Source organism: Conger conger, chromosome 7 (genome assembly GCF_963514075.1).
Source record: "Conger conger chromosome 7, fConCon1.1, whole genome shotgun sequence".
Taxonomy (NCBI): Eukaryota; Metazoa; Chordata; class Actinopteri; order Anguilliformes; family Congridae; genus Conger; species Conger conger.
In genome coordinates this window covers 28,946,782-28,970,407 of record NC_083766.1, presented here as the reverse complement: position 1 = coordinate 28,970,407, position 23,626 = coordinate 28,946,782, and the positions used below count along the sequence as shown (strand labels likewise).

The window sequence follows — 23,626 nt, the reverse complement described above, 5'->3', positions numbered from 1 at the left end:
CGGGGTGATTTGGGTGTTTGATAACTTTTTTCATTGAATAAATAAAATGGTCGTTTTAAAAATGTGTTTTGTGTTTAGGTTCCCTTGGGCTAATGTTATATTTTGTCTGAAGATCTAAAACCATCCAGTGTGACAAATATGCAATAATAGAGGAAATCAGGAAGGGGGCAATTTAATTTAGCAGGGCACTCTAAGTGGTTTGGTCACAATTTTCCAAGGAAAAATCAGACAAAATGATACAAGAAGCAGCTGTATTTCACAATGAAGGCAGTTCTAACAGGTGTTATTGCACTGTTTTCTTTAGACAAAATTTCAGCTCAAAAAGGCTAACGAGAAATTGATTCAATAACAAAATCAAAATACATTAAACTGCATCAGGGATCTCAATCAAAATAGAAATAGCATCTCATTTTTTTTTTTTATTTCCCTAAAAAAAACATATTTATACCCAAATGTTTTCTATATCTTAATATACATGTGTAAAACAGGCCTCACATAGAAGAAAGAACTCAAGAAAATAAAAGCATAGATCTCTGATACAAGTCTCAGTCAAGAGAAAAAAGTTTCAGTCAAGAATGAGGGGTGGGGTGGGGGCACAAGATGAGTAGCAGGGAGCCATACTGAGCTGATCTACAGCTGTATATACAGCTCACCCACAACAACTACACACAAGAAACGGATTGCACAGATGTTACCTGCACTCAGCAGTCACATCAAGTGATATGCTTCCATACAAACCTCTCTCTCTTTGGCGTTCCCTCTCTATCTCTCTCTCCATTCTAGAGTGTACTAATCTACTGTTGAACATTCATCTCCTTTACAGTACTTTTTTGTTGTTGTATAGGTTATGATCCTGCCTCTGTTATTGTGCCTTGCTTTCCCCCCTTTATTGCCACTATTCCTGGCTTTAATGAGAACAGGCTTGAGAACATAATGAGAAGGTTTATCCTCCGCTCTTAAGTTGGCCTGTGCTACTGTAGCAGCACCCTGCAGCTTTGGCGTCGACAGGGCACTGATCCTGCTCATCCCTGAGGTAAAACCAGCATTGCCATGAGCCAAAGGTGTGTCCTGGGACTGGGGAAAACTCCGTCAATGTGGGGGCAGCAAAAGACACTTCATCTGAACAAATGCCCCTCTTCCAGGTCTAAACAAACCATCACAGACAGGCTGCACCCGGTACTCTAAGCCCACAGCCCATCTCTTTCCCAGCTGCTGTCCTGCTGACACAGATACAAAAACAAGTTCATTTTCTCAAGAGTCCAGCTGCACTTCTACATGCCAGGTGGGAAGAGAGAGAATTATATGCAACCATACATAGTGCACTTATGCATTTTTATCTTTGTAATTTGCAAAATTCCCTGAATATTATAATCTTACAGATAAGGCTGTGTTGGTGGTGGGGGCGGGGGGATGGGAGGACGAAGAGACAGACAGAGAGGTTTGTTAGAGCCGCATACAGTAAGTAGATCTGAAAACGTGGCCGTGGGGGGGGGGGGGGGGGGGGGGGGGGGGCGAGGGGGACACACTCTCGGAAGAGGAGTTCCCGGGTTGAATGCGTGCATACGCGTGCGCATATTGGAGAGCGTAAGACAGGCGAGGGCCGGGGACATTGGACGGGGGTGGGAGGGGGGCCTGATGAGGTCCATCCCCCCTGTCTCTCTGCACTGGCATACCTCCTGTCCATCCTGTGGGACTATGTGTCCCGCTTCTGCAGCTCCTGCAGGAAGGCTGTCAGAGAAAGAGTGAGCATGAGATAAGGATTTACCAGAACTTGTAAAATGATTCAGATCGTAAATTAGTTAATTACCCAAGAGGTCACCAAAAAATTATCCAGCTAGCTGCCTAGCTACTGTCTTTTTAGCTTAAAGCAAATTAAGGGTCAACTGCAGCAAACTGTGAAAGACATCAATGGGGACATAGGGAATTGAGGGGGTTCGGGTTCTGGGGAATCACCTCCAATAATCTCCTCTTTGACTTTCTGAAGCTCTTTGCGTACTTCCTCCAGGATGTCCTAAGTACACAAGGAAAAAGGATTGGGTCAAGCCGTTTGTCCCTGTTTGTTCAGAGACCACGCCATTTTCCCAAGACGAGACCTACGTGAAGCATCTTTTCATGACCTCAAAATGAAATGTGTACAGAAGCCGACTAACAATGCTTTTGTTGTGAATGCAAAATGATGATAATTAGTTTTTTGTTCAGGTATTGAATTGGTGATTGAGATGCTGGCGGAGGAACTGGCAGAAAACTGACCTGTTTGATTCTCTCCATTTCAGACTCCTCGTTGCTTCCTGTGTCTTTACTGGCTCCCGCATGCTTTACCCTGTAAACCAGAGGAAGGGAAAAGTTAGATGGAGGAGGAGGAGGGAATAATGGCGAACTCAAAACAAAAACAAAAAGATGCCCAAATTCCGCAGTGGCTTCCTCAGAGGCAATCGCATTGCCGTCACCATGGTGACTGCATCTGCCCACTGCTGCTGCCATAGAAACACCCCAAGCATCCCCAGTTCTCCTCTCTCCCACCTGCTGTGGGGCAGCTGGGCTGCTACCCAGCCAGCAGAAAAATCACTTTCTCCCCATGCCATCTTTTCCTCAGCGTTCTCCCCAGTTACACCTCTGCTGGCTGTTTCACACCCGGTCTAGCCAAGGCACCAATGCCGGGTCAAGCGTCCGCTTGTGACGGACTGCGAAACCCCTATTCCAGTATGCCGGAATGGGTTTAGGTCTCCAACAGAGGCTAAAAGAGTATGACTGAAGTGATTAAGGATACACAGCCCAGGGTGAAGAGATGGTGGAGAGGCTGTGAGCTGCAGCAGACACATAAAGCTAGATTTTTACAGCGTAGCAGTGAAAAATAACCCAGGTTACTCCACAAAGAGATGCACTCACGTAACACTGGAAGCTGCTGTACAGTTTGATCCAGGGCACAGGAGTGCAGACATTTAGACGCACTATGACAAACTGAGGTATCAAACTCCAGACCAGGAGAACTGCAGTTTCCTTTCAATTAACAACCAAATCAGGTTCTTAAAATAAAGCTGTGTTTATTCTTTAATCCAGCAATGATGCAGTTGCTGAAACACACCAATTAACTAGCAGACACTACAGCCTGGGCGGGGCCGTAGACAGATTGGCAGGCGGCCCAGTGGGTGGGGCTGTAGACAGATTGGCAGGCCCAGTGGGCGGGGCTGTAGACAGATTGGCAGGCTCAGTAGGCAGGGCTGTAGACAGATTGGCAGGCCCAGTGGATGGAGCTGCAAAGAGTGGGTGGGGCTGAAAGCAGGCAGACGGGCAGTCCAGTGGAGGGGGGGCTGTAAACAGACGGGCAGGCCCAGCACTGGGTGGGGGTTGTACCTGGACGCTGGGGCTGAAGTTGGAGAAGGGGCGGAATCCTGAGCCTTGCTGGGGGCGGAGTTAGTCCTGCTCAAGACATGCACACACCTCTTAACTCTGGGACTCGCACACACAAGAGAGGAAGAGGGAACATGCAGAAACGAGAGGACAGAGATGGAGAGAGAGGGAGACACAGGCAGATACAAGGAGGGGAAGAGAGACAGACAGACAGAGAAATGGAGAGGGGAAAACAGACACAAATATGCAGAGACAGTGTGAAAAGAAAGAAAGAGAAGGGGAGAGATAAAAGGAGAGCAGGAAACAGACTGCAGAGGTGAACACTGACCTTGGCATGGTTGCAGATTTCTCCCAAGGTTTCCGGGGGGGATCTGACACAAAAAGATTAGGGGGAAGGGAGGGCAGGGTGTACAGAAATATTACACAAACATCCACATAATTGAGAAGCTCAGTTATAGAGAGATATAGTTAAAAACAAAGAGATAGAACAAATAAAGCAACAGTGGTTATTGTTAATCAGTGTGTGGGATGACTGGGTTAGACATTCTCCCCTGTGGAAGAGCATTTACAGTAGCACTACCAAAACTGGACCTGCCCCGGGGCAAAGCCCCTATTGCCCACTTCACTCACCACTCTGACCAGCTGGCTTTGGCCCAGAGGAGTCCGAATCCTCCTGCTAACACACAAAGAGAACCACACATCAGCATTCAACATTTAGGCATCTAGCAGACGCGGTTTTCAGAGCAACTTAGCTCTTTTTTGTGTTTACATATAGTTTACATTTATACAGCGGGATATTCACAGTGGAGTGCCACACCTGGAAATCAAACCTGCACCCTCTGAGATTAGAGTTTATTTTCCACTGCTGCCCTGCCTCATAGATAAGCATAGCTCTGTATACTGTCACACCAGACTGATGAAATGTGTAGCTCCACCTGTAATGAAGGGAAAGTGACGGGGCTTACCTTATGTGGCTCGTCACTGCTTTCAGGTTTCTTATCTGAAATTTTCTTCCTGGATGGGTAAAGAGACAAGTAAGCTACCATACCGTACCGTACACATTTTTGAATAACCCTTATGTCTATCTAAATGGACCAGTGCAGGGGTCCCCAACCCTGATCCTGGAGAGAACCACAAGGTTGCACCTTAAATTTTTCCACAAAAAACTGATTTTCAAAGTGATTAAGAATCTTCTGGGGACAACTTGTTTACTCAAGCAAGTGGACCCAAGCCTACTGTAAAGTGGGGAAGGTAATTACCGTCTGGCGAGGATGGCGCTCATTTCTCCCATTAGGCCTCCGCCTCCACCACCTCCACCACCTCCACCTCCACCCCCACCTCCTCCTCCTCCTCCTCCTCCGCTGCTCCCCTTGGCTGCTGGGGCTGCACCACCATCATCCTGCTGCAAATACAAGCGCTATGTGACGGATCCAAGCGGCTAAAACCAGCCTCCGTTTTTAAAGCTTGTTTCCTGGTCTTGTTGAGAGACGTTGCTCACTAGCACAAGTGCAGCTGGGTCCAGTGTAGGTGTTCCAGCCATTTCAATGTATGGTAACAATATGGTAACAAAACTAAGTCAATAATTTTTTCCAATTGGGACAACACTTGGGGCAATATTTTGTGGACAATTCCAGGCCAGCATTGTCAGCAGGATTCAGTGTCACACATTAGCATGTGTAAATATGCATTTCACACCATGAACAATGCTTAATGTAGTAGTTACATTATCTTCATGCCCGCAGGAATGCTTACTGTATTGATGGACATTGTGACTATTCTAAACAAGTATAATAAGTGAAAGCTGACTGTATTCTTGATTGGTACAGCACAGGATGGCTTCACTCACCTTGGCCACCTTGCGTAGTTTGGCACCAGCAAGGGCCGCAGCCAAGCCCCCATCTCCCCCACCTCCACCCCCTCCTCCCCCTCCTCCGCCCTCAGATGAGGGAAGGGGTGGGGGAGGTGGGGGTCCACTCCCGGGGGGAGGCGGGGGTCCAGGTGGCGGCGGGGGTCCTGGGGGTGGAGGGGGTCCCGGCGGGGGAGGTGGGCCCCCGGCAGGCGGAGGCGGGGCAGCAGGCGGAGCTGGCGGGGGGGTGGGCGGAGCCGCCGCTTGTCTCTCCCTCTCCAGACGCTCTCTTTCCAGCTGCTCCTGCCTCTGCTGCTCAAGCCTGGACAAGGGTCAATCAGTCCATTTCATTTTGATACAGTGCTCTTCACACCGAGGCGTAACGCACCCATTTTAGCAGCTTCCAGAGTTCAGGACACTTATTATCGCTAGCAAAAGACATCTGCAGAACCTGTCATAAGCTTTAGAATTTACAACCACTGCTTTGTTTGTAATTGTAATTGCATGTGTGCAAATAGCATATATACCAGCACTGCTCAACTCCAGGTCCTGAGGGCCACAGTGTCTGCAGGTATTTGCTCCAACCATGCACTACACTACCAGATTTCACAAATAATAATAATTTTTGTCCATTTTGCCATCCAAACACCCCTGCACCCCTCAAAGTACCTCCTCTGCTGCTCCAGCTCCTCTTGGGAGGGTCCATTCTGCACAGGGCGGGTGGAGCCTGTAGGGGCAGAAGAACTTACAGTGCATCCATGTTCCATTACAGGGAGTTTCTGAAATGGTGTGTGTGAGGTTTGTGCATGTGTGTGTGTTTATGTGTGTGTCACAAAGGTGTGTCTGTATAATATTACGTGAGGGCCTGTGATGTGCGTGCATGTGAGCCTATGTGCATGTGTGCGTGTATCTATATGTATGTTTCCTGGTGCATACAGTTTCTCACCATGAATTTAAAAAGTTTGGTTGGTATAGGTACCAGTGAGTGGTGGTGTAATAGTGTCAGAATGGAGGTAGGGATGGGTACCTGTGTGTGACAGTGGTACAAATACCTGTGCAGAATTATGCAGTGCAAGCATTTTCTCCTACTTCAAAGCTTAACCTTTTGGATGTTCAGCTTATTAACTTGCGTGAACTATTTACACACTCTTGTCCAGAGCACGATGAGTCACAAAAAAAATCTGAGCTCTCCCTGGGGCCTGCCAGTGAATAAGATCAAACTCATGTACAATATATTAATGAGGCATGACCAAAAAGCATGTCAAATCTCACACGTGTGAGGTGGTAGCACTTGTCGACAGCAGGTTAAGCTAGTTCTCTGGAAAATAAGAGCATTAAAAGCTATTTTTGTCTGGCGGAACATGAGAGCGAAAAACCCTTAGGGAAGAAAACAAACACTATTATATTTGAGGAGGAAATCCTTTTTTGACTGACAACTACATACAGCATTGTAAAAGGGACAATTATTTTGTTGAATATAATACATGGATTATTTTGATAAATTTGATAATATATTATTCATTTTGATAAATTTCATAAATATAAATGCTGTCATTTTGAACGTGTTTCGGGTCATATGAAAATTTAAAAAAGGAAAAATTGGCTATTCAGTTTGTAATTGATTACTGGGGAACCCTGATGTGTATGCTGGTGTTAGACTGGTGGTTAGAGATAAGGTTAGATGGTGTTATAACGGTGGTTAGGGATAGATGCTGTTAGAATGGTGGTTAGGGATGGATGGTGTTAGAATGGTGGTTAGGGATGGATGGTGTTAGAATGGTGGATAGGGGTAGGGTGTAATAATATAGGGACAGGATGGTGGTGTTAGAGGTAGCCTACCTGTGTCTCCCATAGCACTCAGCACCTCCAGGGCGTGCATCATGCCGTTGGCGAAGAGCGCTGCATCTTCCTTGCTCCCGAAGTTGAGCCCCCACACTTGCCGGGCATCCCTCCATTGGTGGAAGTTGGGCGTGGCCTGGTTGTACTTCAGCCCCTTCACGATTGGACAGTTTATTACCACCTGAGAGGAAACGGAGACATTGTTCTGCAAAGCTTCGGCGAAATCTTTGAGATATGTTCACCCCAATTTGGTGGATGTGCCAGGGGCGATATGGGGTAAAGTCATAATACTGGATTTCACAGACAAATCCAACACAAATGCAATACAAATGCAACGCAACGCATGCATGCACTGTGATTATGCCAAAGATGAGTGCAATGGCATTTGTATCCAGAGGGGGGTGCTGCAGACACGTACAGGAACACCTCAGTCGAGCGGCAGCATTAGTGCAGATGGCACAACTGTTTCTTGTTTGTTTTATAACCCTGCATTCCAGAGGATGAGGGAGAAACCATAACCATGCGAAGCCAAGAGAGAAGCTGACAACCTCAGCTGGTGGATATCTCTGATACAAAATGACTCCCATGACCCCAGTCACAAAGAGGAGAGAAAGAGAGGCTGACAGAACTCAGACACAAGAACACAGAACACTGAATGTGTGAACGTGAACACGTATCCTCCAATTACTTTTTTAGCTGCCTACCAGCTATTCCAGAATACGGAACTCGAGAACACAGTGGATTCTGGGATCAGGACACAGATCCGGGCCAGGAGCAAGTATTAGCAAAGAGAGGAGAAAAATAAGTGATCGAAATGAGCCTCCAATTCTGGGAGCAGGGTGAGAGCAGGATGAAAGCAGGGTGCATTCTGGGAGCAGACCATGTAGGGGAAGAACAGCCATAGAAACTGAAGGAAGTGAGAGATCACAGAGTGAGAGAAAGATAGGTTCAAAGACCAGTGAGTCAGACAGTCACAGTGAAACTGCACTGCTCAAATCCGCCATTTCTATGAGTGACGCCATCACGTGCGCTGCCCACACACACACACACACACACACACACACACACACACACACACACACACAGAGTGAGATCTACACCACCAGCTTCGCCATCATGTGCGCTGCCCACACACACACACACACACACATGCACACGCACACGCACCCACACACACACACACACTGTGAGGTCTCCAACACCAGCTTCCCTCTGTAACCCATCCACATCCGATTCCATGACTTCACTTCACACGAAGAGTGTGACCAGTTCAGCAGGAAGGAACACAGGCCGCTGGTACTGCCTAGGTGGCCTAGCGAGCATACACAGTGTCTTTGCAAAGAGTGCATAGACTATACAGAGAGTGGACCCAGAGGGTGCAAAGAGCCTGCTCAGAGGGTGCCAAGAGGATGTAGTGTGTGCAGAGTATGCTCAGTGCGTGTAGAGTGTACAGAGCATGCTCAATGTGCGTAGAGTGTGTACAGAGCATGCTCAATGTGCGTAGTGTGTACAGAGCATGCTCAGTGTGTGTAGAGCGTGTACAGAGCATGCTCAGTGTGTGTGTAGAGTATACAGAGCGTGTGTACAGAGAATTGTCAGTGTGTGTAGAGTGTACAGAGTATGCTAGTGCATGTGGTGTGTGTACAGAGCATGCTCAGTGTGTGTAGAGTGCGTACAGAGCATGCTAAGTGTGTAAAGCGTGTACTGAGCATGCTCAGTGCGTGTAGAGTGTACAGAGCATGCTCAATGTGTGTAGAGTGTGTACAGAGCATGCTCAGTGTGTGTAGAGCGTGTACAGAGCATGCTCAGTGTGTGTAGAGTATACAGAGCGTGTGTACAGAGAATTCTCAGTGCGTGTAGAGTGTACAGAGTATGCTAGTGCATGTGGTGTGTGTACAGAGCATGCTCAGTGCGTGTAGAGTGCGTACAGAGCATGCTAAGTGTGTAAAGCGTGTACTGAGCATGCTCAGTGCGTGTAGAGTGTGTAACTCAGACTGTGCACGTGTTCCTCGTATACCCCCACCTGCTGGTCTGCCTGCAGCTTGCGTCCCACCACTCTGAAAGTGTTGTTGGAGGGGTTGTGGTAGATCTGCACCCTGCTGAAGGTCTGAGCTCCCGCGCCAGCCGGGAGCCACTTTTTATTACCATCGTCATAGATCATCACCGTGGCGCGAGCCTGGCAGATGCTGGACTCACTGAGGAGAGAAAGGGAAGTCACATCACACCAATTCTTGCTCACCCCTATGTCAGAACACAAAAACAACTACCAGTAAGGGAACATGTACTTCTGTAGCTCACAATGAGTCCAATTTAGAAAAAAATGACTGAGCTATTTACTAAGAGCAGAAGTTCCCAAAATGGTTCAGCCCTCAATGTGCATCCCTGCTCTTAATCATCCCTCAACAGTTATTACAAGAGTACAAATAGTAACATTTTATACTTTTTGAGTGAGAAATTACATTTGGAATGAAAAGACAGCAAATACAATGGAGGCACCAGGATACAGTTTGCTCATCACAGTACTACACTGAAAAACTAAACCAAAAGAAAAAACAGAATCAAAACCAGGATGTGGCCAGTAGGGCAGACATAACATAGGCCATGTTTCACCCTGCATGTCCCCAGTACAGAAACTTCCAGCATGAGTGCTACATGGTTAATCCAATATACAGGTCAGATGTGCAGGGCTTATCACCTGAATGCTACAGTGCCAATCGCAATATACGGGTAAAATATCCAGGGCTAATCACATGAATGCTACACTAATTGCAATATACAGGTCAAATATACAGGGCTAATCACATGAATGCTACATGGATAATTACAATACACAGGTTATGGGCATTTTTTGTTTTTGTTTTTTTGTTTTAATCCATGAGTTGAACCTTTTCGATTTCATTTGCTGAACTGAAAGGGGCCGGGCGGGTCAGCCCTGGATGGAACTCTGGCTGCCCTTCAGAAACACCATCACACGGTTGGTCACACAACACGAAAGCGCTCCCCCTGCTTTCCTCACCTTCCTTTCAGTGTGAGATGTGATACAATCACCCACTTCCTGCGAACAAAGTGCTACTGCCCACTTCCTGCTTGAAAGGCCTTAATGAACACACCACTGACACGGCCGTACAGGTACAATCCCAACGGTGGACCCCTTCGGACTGGCAGAGGTATAGGGCAAAAGGTTGGTTGATTAATGGACTGCTTGTTTGCCCAGAGAAGCATACGTAAGTACGAACAAGCCAAGAAGCAGACAGTGTGACGCAGGTACCATTGTTTTCCAACTCGTTACCTACATTGTTCAAGATTTTGCTACAATGGTACAACTCAACTTAACTGGCACTATAATGAAATGCTGCTGGCATTTCCAAAGGAAATAACCAATCAGAGTCCAGGATCTTGAGCAGATGAGCAGTGTCAGATTTCCCACAAGGCATTTGCTTCAGTAATTAACAAAGATCAGACATCAGCATCACCATCCATGAGGCAGACACATTAGTATTTCCTATGTGCACTCAAGCAGACATTCATTACTAGGCACTGTAATCTGCAATAGGCCATGGCGAGTCAGCATGGGTAGCTCTAATATTTAGCATGCATAACATTAGCTCAGAGAAATCTTCACCTCCAACCTCTCCTAACTAAACAAAAAATTAATTGAACATAAAAATACAACAACAAAAAAAAGCTGCCCTCAGAAGAAAATAAATATCAAGACCAAGACAAAACTCTGGCACAAGAAATGGGAGTCTCCAACATTCTTTGAGTTTCAGCACTCCAAACCACACTTAGTCATGTACGCACGCAAACACACTCATTAACAAGGCGTTTCTGCCCACAGAACTTCTGCTCACTGGATGTTTTTTGTTTTTCACACCATTCTCTGCACCTGAAAATCCCAGGAGATTCTGAGATACTCAAACCACCCTGTCTGGCACCAACAATCATTTCACAGTCAAAGTCACTTAGATCACATTTCTTCCCCATTCTGACATTTGGTCTGAACAACAGCTGAACCTCTTGACCACATCTGCATGCTTTTATGCACTTAGTGGCTACCACACGATCGGCTGATGAAATATTTACATTAACAAGCTGGTGTACAGGTCTACCTAATAAATTGTTCACTGAGTTTACATGTTAATCCTTCTCATGAATGTTATCTCAATGGCATCTGCTATCTTTGCCAAGGTCCCTCCCAAAATCAACCTGCAGCAATTGTGAATAGCGCACACTACATAGGAAAAGGATCTTTAAGCCAATGGAAGAAATATACACTGACTGAGCACTTTATTTACCAATTCATGTGATTATCTAATCAGCCAAAATCATGCAGATATGGGCCAGGAGCTGAACTAATTACATGGAAGCGATTGACATAGCACCTGCTAAAAGCCCTCTAAATATAATTAATTTAAGTATTTTTCAAGTATTCTTATTGTTTTGTATCATTTTACTTGCTTATTGATCAATTAAAATTTCTTAAATGCTGAGTAAGTGCTTTCGTGGAAGAAGAGATGATTTTTTTTTTTTTAATGCATTTTGCTGTCTTGACAATATTGAGAAGAGAATGGCAACTGCACAGCCTCTAATCTCAACCATGCAGCGTAGCACAGGTTTTTAAGCGAGATAACGCAATAAAGCCTCCGACAGATCTGGGGAAAGAAAAAAGAAAAAAAACCTTCACCGTTTTGTCTTGAAAGAGCAAATGGGGACTGTGGTAGCCGAGTGCCTCAGCTTCTCATTGGTTAACAGGAAGCTGTGGTGTGTTGCCAGCTTGTAGACAGTTAAAAACTGACGTAAGCCTATGTGAGGTTGGAGACATATCTGCGCTTAGCAGAGCCTGTTTCTGCACAGGTTTCAGGCCATAGGGTGTATGTGAGACTTTCAAACAGCGACAACAGTTTGTGAGCTCTATTCTTTCCTTACCCAGGTAATGCTCCAAGCAATTCTCTGGGGCAAATTAAAGCTGACAAAGCCCTTGGCACATAACAATAAGCTATTGTGTCATACAACAAGGCCATACACTCTGCCATAGCATGTGCGCGTGTGTGTGTGCGTGAGTGTGCGTGCACATCATGCTTAAAAGAACATGTCTAAGTATTTTTATTGTTTTGTATAATTTTACTTCCTTATTGATCAATTAAAATTTCTTCAATGCTGAGTGTGTGCTCTCTTGGAAGTAGACATCATTTTTTAAATCTCGGTATGTGTGATGAGAGAGAGGCGACAATCACTTTCACTCAGTCAGGAAGTAAGCGCAGCTGTCTGTGAGACATGGCTGCCTCGGTGTGCCTTATGAAGCCGCTAAGCATCGCACTGGCTCCATCTCCACAGCCAGCTCACCTGCAGACTTAGCAGAGATTTATTCTCCAATTTGTAGCACAACCAAACCCCATCTCCATGCAGCTGAGCGTTATTTCACTTTACATACATGCATTTACACCGAGACATTTATTCAATGGCTTAATGCAAATGTAGCCATCTAATAAACGGATACTCTTATTCAAGGGGACATTTAATATGAAACCATGAATAATGAGGTTAACATTGGAAGGTATGTACATCCCTATCCCTAATCTATCCATAGTCCCTCCATTTTAGGGGACCAAAATTAATTGGACGGTTGGCTTCTTAGCCATTTCTGATTAGTCAGGTGTATTCAATCACTTCCTTGGCACATGTATAAGAAAGCTTTCTGTATCTAGTTTTGATTGTAGGCTTTTGATTGCCTTTGGAGTCTGTTATTGATGTTTGTCAACATGCGATATGCCAGTGAAAGTCAAGGAAGCCATTATGGGGCTGAGAAATAATAAAATGTCAGAGACATACAGTATGCCAAACAATACGCTTAGCAAAAAGCTGTGGGATGAAGTTCTGTCCAATGGGTTTTGAAGCATTTGAGTGAACTTGAGCAGATAAGATACTTCTGCACACTTAATAATTCATTCTGCTGCTGCTGCTATCAACAGTTATATTAACAACAAAATCAAGTGAGCCAGCACCTGTGGCAGTCATACATGCCCAAATATATACCCCCACCATCATGTTTCACAGATGAGAGGGGTACTTTAGCAGTTCCTTTTAGCCTCCACACTTTGCTCTTGCTATCACTCTGATACAAGTCAACCATTGTCTCATCTGTCTACAAGATCCTTTTCCATAACTCTTTAGTACTACATATCAAACTGGCCATCCTTTTTTGCAGCTAAAGAGAGGTATGCATTTTGCAGTATAGCCTCTGTAGATCTGTTTGAAAAGTCTTCTGCGGAGATTAATCAACACATCCATGCCTGCCTCCTGAAGACTGTTTGGGATCAGTCGGACAGGTGTTAGGGGTTTTTCTTCATTATTATATGACGAGAAGCCTTTGATCATCAACTGTAGAGGTCTTCCTTGATCTACCAGGGCCATTGCAATTGCTAAGCTCACCAGTGCTCTCTTTCTTCTTAATGATGTCCATCCATCCATCCATTATCTGAACCCGCTTATCCTGAACAGGGTCGCAGGGGGGCTGGAGCCTATCCCAGCATACATTGGACGAAAGGCAGGAATACACCCTGGACAGGTCGCCAGTCCATTGCATGGCACACACACCATTCACTCACACACTCATACCTACGGGCAATTTAGACTCTCCAATCAGCCTAACCTGCATGTCTTTGGACTGTGGGAGGAAACTGGAGTACCCGGAGGAAACCCACGCAGACACGGGGAGAACATGCAAACTCCGCAGAGAGGCCCCGGCCGACGGGGATTCGAACCCAGGACCTCCTTGCTGTGAGGCGGCAGTGCTACCCACTGCACCATCCGTGCCGCCTTCTTAATGATGTTTCAAACTATTTTATTTTGGTAAGCCTATTGCTTGGCCTGTGTCTCTGTCTGTTTTTTTCTCATTTCTCAGTCTTATAATTGCTTCCTTGACTGTCATTGGCACAACTGTTGTGCCAGTGTTGACTAGTTGTGTCCCTCATTACATTACATTACATGGCATTTAGCAGACGCTCTTATCCAGAGCGATGTACAATGAAGTGCAAATCAAACACAAGTATGAGTGCTAAGCGGACCTGAGAGGACAGTACAGTTCCGAGTCCTAGTGTAAACATATAGATAATCAGAACCCTTGAAGAGTACAATCAACTTCCAAACTAGCATACCACAGTTGGCAGCTAGAATACCCTGAATACAACAATACAACAGGCAATAAAAAACAACAATATCTATACAAGTAACAATATCTATACAATCTATACATAAGTGCCATTACAGTCTAAGGCTAATCCTGGTGGTGAGTCATGTTGACAAATGCCAATAGCAGATTCCAAAGGCAATCACAGGCCTAGAATCAAGTTTAGAATATTCCCTTTTTAACACATTTATGAAGCGGCACATGTTACTGAGGCTAGGGTAACTCATGCTGTGTGATACCTGAAAAGTGGAGCTGTACTGCATGCATGCGCATGTGTGTATGGGACCCTGACACTTCCTCTCCAGTGAAAATACTTCTGCAATTCAGGGTGTGAGAGATAGCTCCACTTCCTCAAAAATACTGCACTGAGAGAGTGAACACAATCAAGCACAAGGCATGATAGCATTGTCAACAAATAAAAAAATAAAATAATTGCAGCCATTCAAATCGCTTCAAACAGGTTGCCTACTCCTCCCAGCATTCATTTGCCGTTATGTCTACAGGCACAGACAGGGCCCAAGAGCAGCACATACAGCAAAATGCCCAGTGTTAACAGTTTATAGGAGTCAAAAATTAATTAAGTGACCTCCATATCAGAGCTGAATACCACTGACAAATGTGTGGCGCAAATGATTGTCCTGGGAGTAGAAGCAGGGCTCCAAACTGCGACTAAATGGACATATTTTCTCTCAATTTTTCTTGGTGATGTGAGCAACTAAATGTAATTCTTAGGGTTGTTCCTGGGCAACTACAAAGTTAATTAACTTTAAAAAAAAAAAGATTTGCTTTCTCTTTCAATCCCCCTGCCAATTATGAACATTGGGGGATTCCCCACACTTTTTGGTTCCTCAATTTGTTAGTTAGTCCATTCGCAATGGATAATGTGAACTTCTGAACTTCACTTCCGCGTGTGGTGCATATTGCTGATTTACAGGAGATTTCCGACCATTTGCAAATGACAAATGCTGTTGACGATCAATATATATTTTCGCAAAATGCTCATCTGGTGACTGCATGACAGGAACATTTCCGAACAGATGAACAGATCAATGAATTGAACTGGGCAACAATCCCTGTTTGACAGCCTATTACCTTATATCATACAAATTAATTGCAATGTATTTATCTGCATGATGTATAATTATGTATTAGCAGTATTATGGGTTTAATCTGTAAACAAAAGAGAATAAAAATAATCAAAAGTCAAACAATGACGAATAAAGACAAATAGGCCATATAATAATTGGAGAGAAAAAAAGGGGGCAGAGACTAATACTGCAGTTTTGCACATTACTTATTTTTCTTTGTTGCGACATAATTTTCTATTTCCCAAGTGGGGAATGCCTATGTATGATGTAGATAAGAAATTACATATGTGATGCCATGTGCAAATAATATGTGTTAAATGTGTGATGCCAAAAATGTGCACCACTAAATTTTGTGATTGCGCCCCCGGTTCAAAGAGTTATTGGCACACGCGTCACCAGTTCAAAAGGTTAGTCGGGTTTCACACACGCTGTACCAACATTGTTCTGTAATTCCTGTCTCATCTGAAATCCACCTGACAGCCTGCCAAGCTTCTGAAGCAGTGTACAAGATATTTACTGACATCCCACTTCAACACTCATCTATGCCAACACCAACACTGACAGTCTGAATCAGCATCAGCACTCAAAATAAACTGAATTAATGCTTAAAAAAAAACAACTTACAACTCAGTACCAACACTAATGTGAAATATGAGATTTGTCAAGATCTGGAATATACAGTACAGGGAAAGTTACGTAAATACTGTGATTAAAGAAGGTTTTATCTGTGTCCTTTCTTCTGTTCTTGTTGAGTGCTGTTTTCGTCCGTAAAAATGTATTTATCGTTATCTTCTTCACCAGGATGGTAAAAACATTATGTGAATCAGTAATATGAAATAAAGTACAGAAGCCAAAGGTTTTCTCTGCATGAATATTATCTTATGAATATTATCTTAATTAAAGCTAAGAAAAATGCTTAACAAAGAAACATGCAGTATGCGCAAGATGATTATACATTTTCAGTAAGTAACAGTAAGATACAACACACTGCTCAATTATGTAGGTAAGAGCTAATATGTCTAGGGAAGGGTAATGATTATTATTATCGTCGTCGTCATCGTCATCATCATCATCATTATTATTATTATTATTATTATTATAACTTGCTTAACACAAATTATTAAACATTTGTTTATGTTGATATTACATTTATTACATACCATTTACTATGGCAAATATTTGCTAAATATTGCATAAATGATCAAACACTGTTCATAAGTTCTGAGTTTGCATAATTTGTGCCAGTACTGTATGTCACAAGTGTAAATACAAAAGTAAACAGGCCCTGAAAAAACTGCAGAGGTCATTCTGGCTGGAAGCCAGGGCATTGCGTGCTATAAAGGGAGACAGCAAACAGGAAGTTCTAAATAGTGAACTGTAATAGCGGATGGTGGTGTTATTCGGGACTGTTTGGCGGAAGGTGCAAGGGAACCAGACTGTTTTAGAGGTGCATGGTACAATCATGAGCAAGCTAAAAAGGTTACAAGTGTGCATTAGTGGCCAGTGGGTGGAGGCAGGAGAATATGGCTGGAAGCTACTCCACCCTGATCAATGGGAAAGAGGAACTGGCTCCAGGATATGTCACTTGATCCCCCTTGCGCCTCTCGTTTGCTCTCACTTAAATCTCTCCTCTCGCTTTCTACACACACATACACACAGACAGTACACACAGACACTTTTCTTTTTGCGTTGGTTTCTCTCTTGTTCATTACAGCCTTCTTAGCTGAAGCAAGCTCTGCAGACTATCTAATAAACTGAAAATAATTTCAGTCCTCACCTTCTGGACACCATTCTCCGTGTGTGATGAAAGGCCTGCGGTACACCACTCAGAATACAGAGCTGTTAAAAGGGCTGTTTTAAGAACTGTTAGCTCAACCATGATAAAAATAGAGGCCTATTTTTCAGAGTGCAATCTGCACTTAAAGAGACTGCACCTTCAAACAACACAGATGACCTGCAAGTCAATTTATAATGCTGCAAGTCCATTATCAACTTAGTATACAATGGTGTTGTTTGGGGTCATTTTGACATGAGAAAGTATATTTCTATCTGTTTTTTTAAGTGTGTGATTCTGTTCAAACCTTCGCACAGTCTTTAAACTTCACAAACATTCTTGTATCTCAGGCGCTAAAATAAGAAGTTTCTTCCAGTTCCTGGGGGAACTAGATAAGCAAAAGTAACATTAGAGTGAATATTCTGATGATTCACACAAAGTGGGGGAGGGCTAGGCGGATAAAAAGGGATGTCTTTCTGCAGCAGACATTAAGCATACAGCATGCAGATCTATATTAGTGAGGTTCTGTGAACCTGCTCCTGGGCAAAAGATGTAATGTAGCGGAGGATATATTACAAACATATCGCAATACTGAGGATCCTGATGATGCATCTATCCTCTTCTGATTAAAATGAATCCCTTGAGGATGAACCTCCTGCAGTCTTGCAACCACTAAAAAGACACTTTTCATTTTCATTCAGAAAATACTGTTCATGTATTCTGTGTCAACAGAATAAATTAGGAAGGCCGGTGTGTAATGACAATTGACCAGAGCTTACTGAGAACCACTAGCAGGCCCACATTGCATTGCCTGGACTATACAAATGAAATAAATGAAAAGGTGAAGCAACAGCAAACAGCACTATGGAATGGTGACAACGCAACAGCTACAATGTCACTGGAGTGAGAGGACTGTTCTGATGTCCTGTTCTCAATAGATTAAATTCTGGTGCCTTATGTACTTTTCACTGTGTTTTCATTAACTACTGTCACTTGTTCAGTGAGGATCTGAAGTATTTTTTTGAACATAGACATATAAAATGTTCAGAGATTTTGTTTGTACTGACCACAAACATTTTTTTTCGTAATATAAAGTCTACTTCAAAATGAAAAAGTAAAAAACTCAAACAACAATACATAACCCCTTAAAAAGCATCAATTAGTATGAATGTATTAGTGTGTGTGTGTGGAGGGGGGTTTATGTCTTCAACATTTAAGGCTAAATTGTTAGTCAATTGGGACATGCATTAAGAAAGTGTCAAAATGTTCTCAATGAGAACTTTATGTTGGCTTACACCGCTTGAGGTCAATTTGGTATGACAAACATAACAGGAGTAAAAAGGCTGCAGACTGTGGCCACAGGCAGATAGGGCAGTAAAATGACACTGAAAGGTAGGTTTCAATTCTGCAAGGCCTGACAGTAACAACTTTTTTCTACATTCTTCCAGTGATAAGGACCATGAGACTAATGCACTGCTCAAGGTCAGAGCGGTCTTTCTGAAGAGGTGAAAGTGTGGCCTCCAAGGGGGTCTGCAACCAGCCACAGAATCAGCTGCTTTTTGTTATTTACATTACATTATAGGCATTTGGCAGACACTCCATTATCCAGAGCGATGTACAGTACAGTGCACAACCATACCCAGGGACAAGAGAAGTTTATTTTTTGAAAATTATCAGATTTTGTGAGACTGAAATAAGGTGTGAACACAATGTCAAGTGTCAGAACTAAGTAACTAATTTAGCACCAGCAGTGCAGGCATATAACCTGAACAGTCGTGCTAATATACCCAAGAAACATGTATTAGACCACAACAGTGGTTGGTATTTTTGTACTTTGGGGTATTTGAGATTTCTGTCAAAAGAAGGCTATAGGATTGATGTCATCATTCTGAACTTGAATGAGGATAGAAATTCAAGATACACTTGGGAGTTGAATGTAAGAAAGTAACCAATAAATCATTACTTTCTTCTATTCGACTGCACGCACAGGAAGAAATATCATCCTCATTGATGCTGCCTATTGTGAGGACCGGACTTATCCATTGCTCGTTCTGAACATAGATGCTATAGCCAACTGCATCCATCCTGCATGCACAATGTTATGCTTAAAAAGGTAAGAAAAAAAAAAAGCAGGCCCACCACCTCTACAGGTCCATGGCTGACGACTGCTGTAAAATCACTCAAATATATAGACAATCACTTATCAGGATAGGACATCGCGGTCACTCTGGGGGACAAGGTCTTGCGTGTTGTTGAAATAACAGCTGAGTTTCCACAACTCGCCAGTAGTATCGATAAGAAACAGTTAACGACATTTAAGTCATCGCCTAGTTGCCACTAGGTGAAAAAGAACTCAAGGGGAAAAAAAGCTTTGCATAAGAGGCAGTTTATTTGGCAATCGATTTAACATATTTTGCAATTTAAAATTACAGTCCCAAGACTAACTTCCTCCTGCAGTTCCCTTAATGAGAATAAGCATCACTGTAATGCGCGCATTATGAGAGTTAGAAGCCCGTTTGTCTCCCGTGGCTTGGTTTGCTGGTATTCTATCGCCAAAACATTGAAACAACACACAGTGTAAGATACGGACCTTATATGGGACAGTCTGCAATTAACAAGCACAGTGGGTATACCGTCTGGCGCAGTCCGCAGGACGGTCGTCTCGCACCCCAAGTACACATCACCACGCGAGCAGAAACCCACTGCCTAGTGATCCCATTTGTAACCCGCTTTCCCCCTTGGTCTGAGTTTAAAAAACACGCTATGGAAGGCTACATAATCTGCTCTTTTAAAATGCATAGGGCCAAAGGATAGCCTAGACAGCCTATCGGTGGAGAGTGTTATAAAACGACACTTAAAATAGTGTCTTGTTCGTACGCCTGTGTTCACTAGACTAACGTCATCCCTACAGTACAGATTGTAATTTAGTGGTTTAAAAAAAACACATACACTTCCTTTCAAAAGCGCAGGCCTACTTTAATCTGTAGCTCTCTCTAGCTTTTTCAAAATGCTTTGCCGGCTGAGCCTAGGCTACGTTTATGCATCTAACAAAGAATCCTGCATGTGCCAAAGCACAAGCTCACGCTAGTGCTTGGAGTTAAGTCAGGACGCAGGAGGTTTACAAAAAAAAAAAAAAAAAATTCAAACATCATTCCAACCCGATGAGCGATGTTCTGGCCCAAGGACCGGCTTCAGCATTTAAAACCTGACCAGACATTCATTTGAAATACTGCTACTCATGGGTAGATGACGGATCAGCTAGGATGACGACAATCTTCCCGACATAAGTTGTGAGCTATCTAGCTAAACTATGCGAGCTTGTTACAGTATAATGAACGAGACGAGAAGTATTAGAGCCAGTTAAAATCGCGTTTTCGTCTACACTTCCTTGATAGCAATCAGTTATTTTGGACCAGTTTGTCTACCAGCAGTGGAAATTAGGAAGAAATATGCACATACTATAAGCGAAACCGTTAGCTTAACGTTTTAGTCATCTAGTAACTTATTGAAATGAAGGCACACCAGACTGCAGCTTTGAAACGACTGCAACTGTTACGGAGTCGAATAACGTTACAGATAACGTTAATGTGGACCTGAAAGCAGCCAACCGGTAGTTTACGGCTAGCCAGCTAACTGAACACCAGACATCAGATAGTACTTAATCGTTACAGTAGCCTGAGCAAAGAATTACGTAATACATTGAAGTGTAGCCGACAGTAATAAGTTATCGGTTTTGCGATAGCTAACCGATAACTAAATAGCTAACAGGTCAAACTAAATGAATATCCTGGCTAGCTACTTAACTAGCCTGTGAGTCGAGTTAACAGAACGTTAGCCACTCAAAATCATATTTGGAGCGACCCCATACCTCATTGTTTGGCGAGAGCGCGGATCCTCTCCCACGCCGTATTTTCGATGTTAGATCTGAGGCCGAAGGTGGGAAACAAAAGAAATGACATAAAATTAGGGTGATATTGATTGTACCCACTTCTACCAGCTCGCCGCGTTTAAGGGATATTAACTAGGGGGGAGAGCGAAAATCACACCTCGTCGATTTCCTGGTTAAGAGAGGACAGCACTGTCGTTACAGTAGGCTAGTAGAGCGAGCTTGTCAGTTCCAATCAGTAACGCCGGCTCATCTCCCCCTAAATACCACTTAGCGAAACGCTTCCTCTATTTTCTATTTTATTCTGAAAAACTACAATCTTTTTTCACACTTCCAATGAGCACTAAACAGGCTTATTTTTGTCTCTTCACTTCCAGTTATGTCTGCTCTCTGAGAGTTCATTACTCCCTCTCTTCTCATAAAAAATCTTTCACTGGCGGTGGTAGGTTACAAAGCCAAAGCTCCAATCTGGGTTTAAAGGGACAACGCCACGGTAGCGGCGTGGGCGCTTTAAAGAGGCAATAGCATAAATATAGGCCTATAATAAGATGTATTCCGTAATGGCAGGCCTACAAATAGTTGACAAAGCTATAACAATGCATGGCCACAAACACGCGTTAATAGAACACGAATTAATGTCTCAGTAAAATGAGTGTAGCGTAGTCTACATCGTGTAGGCTAATGGAAAACATGACTCTCTCTCACCTGCTCAATGTAACTTTCTCTTGGAGTTTCATGAGGCACTCGTGAGAAACTGAGAAACACCAGACAATGTAACAAGCAAAGGATGTGCACCAGTTAATAAACTCAAACCCACATTCTTTCCTGTCTGTCACACACACACACACACAACCCATATGTCTGCCATTGCCACCATTTATGGTTGCAAAAATATAATGGGTAGTATTTGTATGCACTGAGGTGAATGGTTTGTCTTGAATTATGTAACCACTAAAATTGGATGGTCACAATACTACAATAAAAATAGTGACTAAAACAGGTCTCACAAAGCCTAAAGTGCTTCTGTTGAAAAGGTATACAAGGAAGTGCAAGTGAAACCTCAGCCATTATGTCATACCACTAGTTCTGTCTGCATTCATATGTAGGCCTATGCAATTACCATGAAGTTGTTCGTAGTAGTGGTAGTAGTAGTAGTAGTAGTAGTAGCTTGGCTTCTGTGCTGAACAAAGATGTAAAAATGCTATCTATCTGTGTTCATTCATTTCTGTGATAGGAATGACAGAACTTTGAACATTGTACATCTGAGTGAAAGCTTTATTTAAAGTTATGCTGTGTTTAGGTCTAAGTTATTGATATGTTGTAGAAGTAATATAAATAATATAAAAGTACTTGTTTTATTTTGGAACATTGTGGTGTGAACTTGCACAAATATGTATTTTGTTTGACTGTGCATGATAAAGGCATTGAATAGGTATCTTTTTCAGTTTTAAGTTTTAACATTCCGGAAGTTTGAAAACAGGATTGATGTGGAAGTTCACAAGCTCAACAGTCTGCAGTGCTTGTCTGCTGGGTGATGCAAGGTAATGTCACAAGCAAGAATTGGTGAAAATGGGTGGCAACACAAAATTAGATGTAACAGCTATAATTAATATTATAATATCTGCCTGGTACTGTGATGTGAACAAATTGTTCACATTTTGGGGCAACACAATATATGAGGATTATCATGTCATAGTATGCATTTCTGTCAATTATCTTATAATAAATTATGCCAGAAAATACAGAGATGGCACAAAGAGAAATAAGAAAGAATGTGTTAGACACACACAATGTCTGTGACTATCAGAGCCAATGGTAAAGTCATAATTGGCTTACTTAGAAATGGATTGTCAGCAGTATAGTTTGAGGTTTTACACTCTACTGTTCTGCAGTTTTCTCACAGTTTCTATTTCCTGCATTGCTGGTGAAGGTGTATACTGGTCTGCACGGAGGTGGGTTGATTGATTTAAGAGGTGCTTGTTGAAAACAGTGTCCTCATGAGATATATTTTGTAGCCAATTTTGAAAAACACAGGGATTTGGTGGGTGTGTCTATAAAACCCTCTTGTATTCCAGTTCATTTCAGGTTATGTTTTGGATAATTGGACTGGTGTTGTGGAGCATCATCATTTGCACCAATAAGGTTCTCTCAGGGATTATGATTAGGAATTTGGTATAGTTTTCTGAGGAACTGAAACACATGGTTTGAACTTTTCACTCTTACTGAAACAAAAGTATGTATATATGGTATGGATTGGATATGCATAAAAAATCTTCTAATATCAGAAGAATAATTTTAATATATATTAAATGCCCATCTTAGCACTGGGAAACTATTACATTGGATTCTTTAAATGACATTTATGTTCTGTTTTTATTTTTCAATTTTAGTGCCTGTCCCAGCCACAGTTTGTCGATGAAGGAAATTATAGATAATTGAATCATGTTCTGATGACTAGCTGGCTTTACAATGGCTCATAGAGAGGCATTTGCGTTAATATCATTAAGTGCCAGTTCATATATTCTGTAAATATTTATTTTACTTGAGTACAGTGGTTTCAAGTAAGTGGTTATCACCGCAGGAAATAATAGTAAAAAATATTGAATACATCAGGTAACATGCACATGTGCACTACAACCTCTGGAGGGATAATGTTATG

The 23,626-nt window shown here is 43.0% G+C and overlaps 1 protein-coding gene across 6 annotated transcripts; it reads right to left on the bottom strand.

Moving 5' to 3' along the window:
- Window positions 1-237: 237 nt before the first annotated feature.
- Window positions 238-21,769, bottom strand: LOC133133844 (vasodilator-stimulated phosphoprotein-like). 6 transcript variants are annotated; one of them, XM_061250089.1, is made up of 14 exons: window positions 20,950-21,121; window positions 9,057-9,228; window positions 7,034-7,214; window positions 5,864-5,921; window positions 5,195-5,516; window positions 4,608-4,750; window positions 4,314-4,362; window positions 3,979-4,024; window positions 3,677-3,719; window positions 3,352-3,417; window positions 2,251-2,320; window positions 1,954-2,011; window positions 1,674-1,728; window positions 238-1,217 (listed from the first exon to the last, which is right to left on the bottom strand). In XM_061250089.1, the coding sequence occupies exons 1-13, from the start codon at window positions 20,952-20,954 to the stop codon at window positions 1,694-1,696; spliced, it is 1,248 nt and encodes a 415-aa protein (XP_061106073.1). In that variant the 5' UTR covers window positions 20,955-21,121; the 3' UTR covers window positions 238-1,217; window positions 1,674-1,693. The 6 variants fall into 6 exon arrangements, with proteins under 6 accessions (XP_061106073.1, XP_061106072.1, XP_061106071.1 ...); XM_061250088.1 differs by lacking the exon at window positions 238-1,217 and adding an exon at window positions 21,673-21,769 and having other exon boundaries at window positions 1,512-1,728; window positions 20,950-21,005; XM_061250087.1 differs by lacking the exon at window positions 238-1,217 and adding an exon at window positions 21,128-21,395 and having other exon boundaries at window positions 1,512-1,728; window positions 20,950-21,005.
- Window positions 21,770-23,626: the final 1,857 nt, after the last annotated feature.